The following is a 10,928-nucleotide window of genomic DNA, read 5'->3' on the forward strand; positions in this document are numbered from 1 at the left end:
ACAGCTTGTACTTCTTTGTAATGGTAAATATTAAAGAATATAATGTGTTCTTCATTTTTGAAGTTTTTTGGTGTTTTTGTTCGTTTACTGATTTGGGGCCACACTCAGTAGAGTTCAGTGCTTACTCCTGGTTCTGCACTTAGAGGTCACTGCTGGCAGTGCTCAGGAGACCACATGGGAAAAGGCTATTGAACCCAGGTCGACTCTGTGCAAGGCAAACACTCCATCTGCTGTACTATTGCTCTGGCATCAGTTTTGCTGTTTTTAAAAGAATATTAGGAAATACAGCTGCAACAAATAAAAGTTTAAGTTGTTTCAGCAGAATTTACAGCTCTGAACAATTCACAACATGGTAGATGTACTGCTCAATTTATTATTCTATCGATGTAATTTCTTATCTACTTTACAAAAAACAAGTTTACTCAAAAAATACATCTCATCGTTATAACAGTCATTCCCTTTTTACTGTTTTATATTCTGCTCCTTCATTCTCTTATGTTCCACTTTCTGTAACAGAGCTCATTACCAAGGTGATAGGGGACTAGTTTCAAAGGCAACATGAGTCACAAAAATATCAAGCCAGTGGTTTCCTTCAGGACATTCATATATTTTTTTGTGTTAGAAATTTTTTCCTTGGGCACAGTGATATCACTCCTGAGAAACCAATTACTTTCCAAATATCTGTAATACTATTTTTGACATAACTAACTTAGGTCATGTAGGAAATCTACTGCTCTATGGTACATAATTTTAACTCAGAGCATATAGTTTCTCAACTGTAAACAGAGACATTGACAATTAAAGTTTTACTAATTAGTAATTAATAACTGGAGTTTTTTTTTCAAGTCATTTGCATGCATAGGCTTTTCATCTCCCGGCATTTAAATTTTGTGTAGCAATGATTATCCACTTTTCTTGAATTTATCTTAAACATCCAAAACAACAAGGAACATTTTTAAACAATCTATAATATTCTTCTTGGATCTAAATAAAGAGAAGAAAAGAATAAAAACTGTTAAATGTATCACAATATTACATTAAATTATTTTTTCAATCACATTAAATTACAGTTTGGTTTTCAAAAATTAATATTATTATTTTCTGTCGATATACTCTAATGAATAAAAGCTAAATTTATGATTTTATATATTCTCATCAATATCTAGACATTCTGGTTTTTGTTAAATGTGGTGGTGGTATTTTGTGATACCTCAGTCAGTACTTGGGACTCACCCTAGATTTACACTCAAGAGTCACTCCTTGGCTGGAGAGATAGCATGGAGGTAGGGCATTTGACTTGCATGCTGAAGGACAGTGGTTGGAATCCAGGAACGATTTTTGAGCGCAGAGCCAGGAGTATCCCCTGAGCGTTGCCAGGTGTGACCCCCCAAAACACAAAAATAAAACCAAGAAAAACCAAGAGTCACTCCTTGAACAGCTCAGTGGATCACATATAGTGATGAGGATGGAGCCAGGGTTATCTGCATGCAAGAGAATTACTCTACCTACTCTACTCTACTATATTTAAGGCTGGACATTCAGGATCTTTAATACTAAAATATGGGATATTTAATCAATAAAAGTCTCAAGTCATAACTATAAGAATAAAACTTTTATCAGTCTGGTAACTTGATGCTTAATACATTATATATATATATATATACATATATATATATATATAATGCTTAAACATTATAGGTTTGAGCAAATGAAAATTTGTTTACCTTCCTAGATAAAACACATAGGAATAAGAAAATGAACATCCCCTGGAAAGCATTGCTGACTGTGAAGAGGTAAGCCGTTACTACGGATGCGTGCACAACATGAAGGATTCCAAAGATCCAGGTGGTTCCAAGAAGGAATAAGAGCGCAAGGGCCCCTCTGGCACAAGATCTAGAACATATTTGAAAGTGTCAGTTAAGAAAGCTAGGTCTACTTAACAAACGCCAACCTCCTCATGTGCGAAATGACTTTTGCTATAAGTAGGACACCTCTAAACTTTGACAAATTCTTCTGCCGTTGTATAGGAGAGTTTTAGTGTATAATACTAGATTGTGGATAAAATTATATTCCCTAAATCAAGAAATCATAATATAAATGTGATAATAATTTAGTGGAATTTCCTTAATACTTTGATCTGGCAGAGTGTCGTGCATATATTTTGACTTCAAATCTCACGTTGCAGAATTTCTTAAGGTAAAGAAGGCATAGATTAGTTAGGTGATATTTTTCTCGAGACGTTGAATAAATATGCCATGTGGATTTAGGTAAAGTGAGGCATCAACAGAGACTTCTACTTTCCTTTCAGGTTAATTGAGAAAACAAATGTGAGCTAAAAAGTGTATTTTTGTCTTTTATAGTACAGTTACTTCAACATAAGTTCATTTTAGATATTGAATTCTTAATTACTAAAACTTCCTGCACAAAGCACTCTAGTTTTGATTTATTGTCTGTTATTGTGATGCAATAATATTCAATTCTGCTTATGATCACTGACAGTGTTGCCTTTAAAATTAGGCAAGTGATGGTTATTTTTCTCATTTACTCTTTATTGAATCATTTTGGGTTGCAAAAGATGTGTAAAATTATGCTTCGGCATGATACTTCAGAATATAGTAATTTCAAGCTTTGTTGAAACCAGCATCCAACACAAAACTATGAACAGTGAGGAATAACGGAAAGTAATCAAACATTTGCTAAATCGTAACTGTAAATCTTGTGCATGGCACTGAAACTACAGGTGTGTGCTCAAACAACCCCAGCGTCAGTTGTTTCTAATGTTCCCTGTAGTTTAGTTCAGTTTTTTCCTGAAGAAATCATTTTCCAGGTCTCCATAAATAAGGTTTAAAGAGAAGTGTTTGAAAGAAAAGTCATAATAGCATGTGAACTATGAATAAGAAACGATTTTATTAAGCTGAAATATTTTAGCACAGTAACAAAATCACTAAAATCTACTTTTATCTTAAAGTACAGTTATCTTTTCCTTCAAGAATGTTTGAAATGCCTGCCTTAGTAATTATTTAATCTATTGTTATGAGTCTTATTAAAAGTATTGAATGTTATTTTACAAGATGTTTCAAATAAATAAAAAGGTGTGAAAAGCCTTTTAAAAATAGCACATCCAAAAATGAGTTGTAGTTTCAGTTATTAAATTTTAGCTACTTAGGAAAGTAGACAGAAAGAAACATTTACCTTATGTTCTCATAGCAACTAACTTCTGGTTTCAACCCTGCTGTGTGACGAAAAACTTTGTATATGATAAATCCAAATGCCAAGAGATTAACCTGAAAAAAAATAAAAGAAACATTTTTAGTAAATTTTTATAGAAAAAATGATTAGAAAGTATATAAATAACAAGTTAAATTTTAAAGAAGAGTGAAACCAGGAAGTTAAGGTATTGTTGTGCACATTACTATATACAAGTCCTCTAGGCAAAAGTGTCCATGGATGATCTTTATAGTTTCAGTGAAAAATTTTAGTATAAATGGTAGTTATTAAAGTTTACTATTTTTCATCATCAAATTGTTCAAGAAACTCTGAAGTTTTGATCAATTATTGCCAGCTAGTTCCAATATTCTATCTGTACAAATATATTAAGAGATTTTGGTGTTTGGAGGTTGTAGATATATTTGAAAATAAAATTTTTTATTTATTGATGCATTTTTGACAAATAATAGTAATAACTTGTATAACCTGTATTTAAACTGTTAAGAAAAAAAATGAAGAGGAATTCAACAACTCAGTCAAACCTCTCATTGTCTATTGCTAATTTTTTTCTATCAACAGACACACATTGCTATCTTTCTTAATGTTTTTTAAATATAATTACTTTATTTAAGCACTGTGGATACAAAGTTGTTCATGATTGAGTTTTAGTCTACAATGTAAACTACCCTTCACCAGTGCACATTTTATAACACCAATGTCCCCAGTGTCTCTCCCATCCTCTCCCATTCTCCTTCTACCTGCCTCTGGGGCAAGCATTTCCTTCTCTCTGTGGCTCTCCTTTTTTGCTACTGTGAGTTACACTATTAGTAATGTAGGGATATCATGCACATTACTCTATCCCATATATATATCTTAATATTTATGTTGAGATTTTTCTTCATCTATATATAATCTCAGAAAATTACAAATTATCAATGACTTAAATGTTAGAAAGTGTTTATGTCTATATACTAACAATGACAAAGTAAAATGCACAAGCAATTTTATCATTTTAAGTGACAAATTATAAAATGTTTCTTCTTTACTTTTTTGTATATTCAGAAACCTTTATATCATATTTGCACTGGCAGAACACTAAATAGAAAGTTTATTTTAAATGTATATTTTTTGAATGAGTAAACTAGCAACACAGAAATCTAAATATAACAAAAATAATGTGGATTAACTGTATTAATATATATTAAAAATAAACAAATGAAGTTCTTTTATTAAAATAATAATGGCAAAGCGAGAAATATTTTAATTTTTCTTGTTTTATATAGTAATTGAAAACTTATAAAAATTCTTCTTTATACTATATTCAAGGGAGTTGTATATAGCTTCTCAAAATTAAATTTATTAATTACTATAATTTTAAAACAGTATGAACTAATAGTGTGATAATTTTATGTTGTTATTTCTCCATGGACAAGAACTTAAAAATTTTAGAGGCATGAGCCCAATTCTTTTATTTGCATTCACATGTTTATTATTTATGATTATATAATTATATAATTAACTGATCTTAATTATAGAAAAGTTTTATACTAATATAATAGGAACAGAGAGGAAATAAAAGGTTTTAAACTGATTTAGTAAACAGTATTTCCATATTACATTCTCAAATAACTAATTGAAATGATTATTTAGTATTCTATATTTATAGTATTCTTAAACTGAAAATAAAATTTATTTAATTTTAATTTATTTAATTTAATGTTTTACTTATTTTATTTAATTTTTACTTATTTTATTTAATTTTATAAAATATACACATATCTTATAAAATATACACATATTTTAATACAAAGTTAATAACTTTAGCTATTATTAAATAATTTATAAACCTACATTTTTAATAATTTTTATAGACCAAAGTGGATTACAAATCATTTGCAATAGTATTTCAGGTACATAGTGATTTGAAAATCTTCAAAAGATCTTTAAAAATTATATTTATATGTATGTATGTATGTATTTAACTTGCTACTTTAACAGTGGAAATATTGAGAGATAACTTTATTTGTTTTTTTTTTGTTTGTTTGTTTTTTGTTTTTTGGCTTTTGGGTTACACCTGGCAGCGCCAGTGGCCACTCCTGGCTCTATGCTCAGAAGTCACCCCTGGCAGGCTCGGGGGACTATATGGAATCCTTCTGCATGTAAGGCAAACACCTTAAACGAGATACTTTAAATGGGATATAGTCTCATGTTGTATAATTCTCACATGAGTAATTTGATATTTATTATTGAAATTTCTCTTTATGACTAAATGGGTTTGAAAAATAGTTAAACATACTAGTATAATTTCTCAATATGTATTTGAAAATATATATTACATGCTAAAATAATATTGAGATAAATGAAATAGATAATTTAGTTCCAGAAAGTAAACTTATTTTTGTTCAATAGAGGAAATTCTTCATACTTCTTAAAACCTGTTGTGCTAACCAGTTAAGGAACAATTTTTATACCACAAATTCCTATTTTCTAAATTGTAATAAAAGCATTAAAATACTTTATCAAATTTTATTTTATAGTTATATAAACATTATATAAAAGAAATATTTATCATGTTCATGACAAATGATAGTAATACAAATATTTGAACCTTTCATTTGAATTTATTATAAACATCTTACAAAGAATTGTCAAGATTCTGATATAGTGATGGATACTAGGTGCAATCTAATGAACACATATTGACCTAACTTATAAAAAAAAGGTGGCGAGCAATCAAACAAATACTTGTATGTCTACATAGTGATAAACTGTACTGTTAGGAAAGAAATAGATTAGAATGAATATTCAGCAGTACTAGGACTTTACATGGAAAAGAACGTAATGAATTTTAGTGCATTAGGAGGTAAGAGAAAATATAAAAATACAGACTGAGAATGTTGTATACTCTTTTTTTTTGGGGGGGGGGCACACCCGGCAGTGCTCAGGGGTTACTCCTGGTTCTATACTCAGAAATCACTCCTGGCAGGCTAATGGGACTATATGGGTTGCCTGGATTCAAACAACAGACCTTCTGCATGCAAGGCAAATGCCTTACCTCCATTCTATCTCTCCGGCCCCAGAATATAGTATACTCTAAGAATTAATTAGTAAGGATCATAGTGAACAATAGGAGAAATAACCCCTTGTGAGGTAGAAGTAAATAGGATGTATATTATTTTTATCACAATTGCAAATCAAAAATGCAGAGAATTTATTATACTGCTTTCACCCCCAAACCACTTATACTATCACCCCTTTTATAAAGGAATTTGTAGAATTGTGCCTACTAGTTAGCAGGCAAATATGACCCTATTCAGTAATATCAAGCAGTTGACTGCAGAGTAAAAGACATGACACTATAATGATTTCTAAGCCCATCCTGAAAGGTCAGTATAGAAAGATAACAGGAAAAATGATTAGATTTCTCAGTTAACTATATGTGTATATGCATTTCATAGATAATAAGACTTAGTTACTCAAAATGATACCCATAGGCTCTATCTGATTTCCTTATTTGGAAATCAAATGGACATCATGAATAAAAAATGCCACAAGTCAAATAGCCAATACATTCACAGTGTCTATTTTTGCTGGAATATTTCTTACCTCAAAAATTTTTTATTAAGGTCTCATTCATCAGTTTAATAGGTCATTAGCCAATCCTTCACTTATTAACTTCAGAATATGAGCAATACTTCCAATTTTTAGAGCTTCTTGCCTAAAACAGGTCATCATGGCTTTTCTGGACTATTGCAGAATTTTCCTAATTGGTATTCTATTTCCCATGGAGACTTCCTACAATCCAATCTGCCCAACTAGTTAGTTTTATTCTTTCAACATGTAAATCAGAACTTTTCTGCATTCAAAATTTTCAGTTGGCATTCCATCGCATATAGTAAAATTTAAAGATTACACTACAAGGGGTGGAGGTGGAGGGCATTGAGGGGTATTGGTGGTGGGAGTGTTGAACTGGTGAAGGGGAATGTTCTTTTTTATAACTACAACCAAACTACATACATGTTTGTAATCAAGGTACTTAAATAAAGATATTTAAAAAATAAAGATTAAGCTATTCCCTATAAAGTTAAAACACAACTAGTTCCTCAAATCCTAATCCTCCATCCTTGATCATTTCAGTGTAGTTACATTGGATCCTCTAGCATTCTTTCAGCACATCAAGTGTGTCTAATGAGTGGTTGTGCTTTCCCTTTTTCATGATCTGTATTTAAAATTTGCTGTCTACATTTTCCCTCCTATATAATCTCATTAAGTGATAAAAGCCAAAGATAAAACCAAACCAGAGTTCAGTTCTATAAATTCATTGAGAATGTCTTAATATTTAGGATATGCCAACATGTTATTTTATTTCTTTGTTTTCTAAAAAATTGATGGAGACTCTCCTGGAAAAAAAAATTTAGTTAAATTCTTCTAAGCTCCTTTCTTATCAATGCCTCCTCATTTTGGGTCTCAGTGTCAACCCTTATAGAAAGCAGATTGAACAAGAATCTGATCATTCTTAATATCTTATTAAATTTCTCATGCCACACCTTATTAGCTGAATTTCATCAAGAATTCTTTTTTTTTTATAATTATCTTTATTTAAACACCGTGATTCTTGAAAGAACTTTTGGCTATTAGTTTCCACTCCTGATATCTTATTAATTTTCTAAATACTGCTGCCCATCTTTTTCATAATGTGTTCATTGGCTTTACATTCTCAGTGTTCCTTGTCATATCAAATGTTAGTGAGATGTTTCCCTTCCAATGTGAAATCTTTACATCACTATAATATGGAAATAAGGCATCTTAGCCATGTTAACAAATTTTAGAGTGGGCATGTTCTTGCATTAAATTCAAAACAAATTAGCTAACGATTTGGAAGAACTAGAAAAACCTCAATTTACTATTTTTAGCACAACATACATTCAATATTTATCAAAACAACTTTATAGCCTTATTTAAAAATAGCATCAAAATTTTAAAAGAATAATTTAATATTTCCTAAAAAGCATCTAAAGTCACAAAACATTTTAAATAGAAGTGGTAATAAAGTCAAATCTATGCCTCTAATATGAACTAAGAGTATTTTGGGTATAAAAATATTTATTTTATGTTATATGAAATGTCTGATAGTACGATAAAATAGAAATTTAAAACATTGTAATAAATTATTTGCAATTATTGCACATATAATGGATTTGGAAGTAGATATAAAAAAAATCTGCACTTCATATTAAATAGCTGAAAAGACACCATGCTTACTAAAGCAATAGTTACACCAGAGTTAATAGACTGCAATTCCTGAGTAATTTTAAAAAAATTAATATAAATTTTAATTTAAAATGGTGTCTGGAAACGGATTCACACATTTCCTCATTAGTGTTTGTTTGTATTGATTTTATCACCTGACTCTTTTTTTATTTAACTCTAATTGTTGGTGTAACAAAAACACAAGGTCTTATTAGTGACTGAAAGATGATCAAAGTCAGTCAATCTGATTTTTGTTTTATACACTGTGAGATTGTCAAGTAGCAAAATATAACTTCCATTTTTAAAGTAATAAACAAGATATCATTAATGAGAAATGCAATAACTCTAGTTCATAGCTGTGCTTTAGAACACAGAATAGAATAAAATTGCCAAGAATATCTATTTACCTTTCAAAATTAGTATTTTAAAATATTTTAACATTTAATAAACTTAATTAATATTTAATATTCAATGTACTTTTTCCTTTTGTTTCATCTCATGTTACTTTTATATATAGTTTTTTTTTTGTTTTTGTTTTTGTTATTGGGTCACACCTGGCAGTGCTTAGGGGTTACTCCTGGCTCTGCGCTCAGAAGTCACTCCTGGTAGGCTCATGCCCTCCTGCTGTGCTATTGTTCTGGCCCATATAGTTTTATTTTCTAACTTTATTTATCAATGCACAGATATCTCCCATTTTAGTACCCACATTTTTTTTGGTTAGTGTGTGTTAGCATTATTTAAGTGCAATTTAGGAAAAAAAAGAAATGTAAACAGATTGTGAGAAAGTGAAAATAAAGTCTGAAAGATTCATACCTACAGTCATATTCAGCTAGTCTTAAAAATCAGACTTCTAAAAAAAAAAATCAGACTTCTTAATCAGTCATTTTTCTTTCTTAGTCTCTTACTCCATAATTGATGATGCTATCTATATGCTGATTTCAGATCTCACTGAAAAGAATAAGAATTTTCTCTTGCAGCACTTTAAGATCCATGCTTTAATTTTTCATATATATCAAACAGATACTGGCTCATTAAAAATGTGCCATGATCACAACTGCTATGTCCTTTTAGAGAGTTTATTACCTTTAAATTAAGTGGACTGTGACAAACTTGGTTTGGTCATGGACAATGGATGGGTTCAAATGGCTTACCAACAAGTCATTTTAAGCAGTGAACTATTTGTTCTCAATTGTCAACCATTGCAGAGATAGCTAGGTGATGCTTGATTTAAACTTTAAAAGAAAAGATAAAACTTATTAGATTGGAAAATACTTCATTAACTGGCATAGAATCAAGTATTCAGAGTTTCATGTCTGATTTTTATTATTCTGAGTTATCTATCTGATTTCTAAGAAGTATTTTTCAAGTTGAATTATTCCTTAAAAAAAATGTCTTCCAACCACATAAAATGTCATAAAAATTTTGGCATGTGGTAAGCAGTTTTCCCTTCAGAAAAAAATGTCCACATCTTCATTTCTATAACTCATGAATATATGGCAGCTGTTATTTTGCATATAGAATTAATATTATAAGTTTTAAAATATGAAAGTAAACCTGAAGTTCTTAAAAATGAAAGAGGAGGCAATAGAGATTTGACTGATGAAAATAGAGATGAGATTGATGTGGAAGGAAGAAAGAATTCTGCAGAATATCTCCAGTCAGGACATACGGAGGTCTCTGCAAATTAAAATGTAGGAATGGAGACTAGATATGGAAACTATTGCACAGAACTGAAATTGACTAATGGAATAAGCTTGGAATATTTATTTATAACTTATGTGCTGTACTTTTAGCAAGAAGTCAATTACTTGCTTTTTTAACTAAAGGATTTAATCTTATGTTTTGTAAAATAAAAAAATTATGACAAATGACAAAAAATAACTTATTTTATGTCAGAAGTGAATGTCATCCTTTCAAGAACTTCAATTTTTGTATTATTTTTTGTATAAAACCTACTTTGTAGGCTCTTTTCACAGATTTGGTTCTTCAATAGATATAACTACTGGTTTATATCCAGATATAAACCTCTCTTTCCAGATATATAAAAAGTAAAAATTTTAAGTACCACTTAAATAACATTTGTAACATACTTAAAATAATTCACTGATATATCTATACTTCAAATTAATGTACATCTTCTATTGTGTATAGTACTAATAGTGTCATTTTTACAGAGGTTCTATGAGTTGCCGGCCTCTTACAATTCAAATAAAACTACCTTGTAATTTTTTTTTTGGGGGGGGGCACATGGCGGTGCTCAGAGCTTACTCTTGATTCTGCACTCAGAAATCATATCTGGCAGGTTTAGAGGACCATGTAGAATGCCAGGGATTAATATCGGGTTGACCATGTGCAAGGCTTACATCTAGGAAAAAGTTTTCATGATCTAACAAAATATGCTCTCTCCAATGAAAATTAAATAACACAGAACAAGACTTCTTAAAGTCTGAGCTTTCATTTAATAGTTAAAT

General features: G+C 30.1%; 1 protein-coding gene across 1 annotated transcript in view; it reads right to left on the reverse strand.

The window, feature by feature from the left end:
* Positions 1-881: 881 nt before the first annotated feature.
* Positions 882-10,928, reverse strand: part of ADGRL4 (adhesion G protein-coupled receptor L4) — an 89,810-nt gene continuing 79,763 nt past the window's right edge. Inside the window, exons 14-16 of the mRNA XM_049771481.1 lie at positions 3,193-3,284; positions 1,725-1,893; positions 882-984 (exon numbers count right to left, since the gene is read on the reverse strand). Of these exons, the coding sequence (XP_049627438.1) occupies positions 922-984; positions 1,725-1,893; positions 3,193-3,284 (324 nt within the window). The 3' untranslated portion in view covers positions 882-921. The remainder of the gene's footprint in view (positions 985-1,724; positions 1,894-3,192; positions 3,285-10,928) is intronic.

Source organism: Suncus etruscus, chromosome 4 (assembly GCF_024139225.1).
Source record: "Suncus etruscus isolate mSunEtr1 chromosome 4, mSunEtr1.pri.cur, whole genome shotgun sequence".
Classification (NCBI taxonomy): Eukaryota; Metazoa; Chordata; class Mammalia; order Eulipotyphla; family Soricidae; genus Suncus; species Suncus etruscus.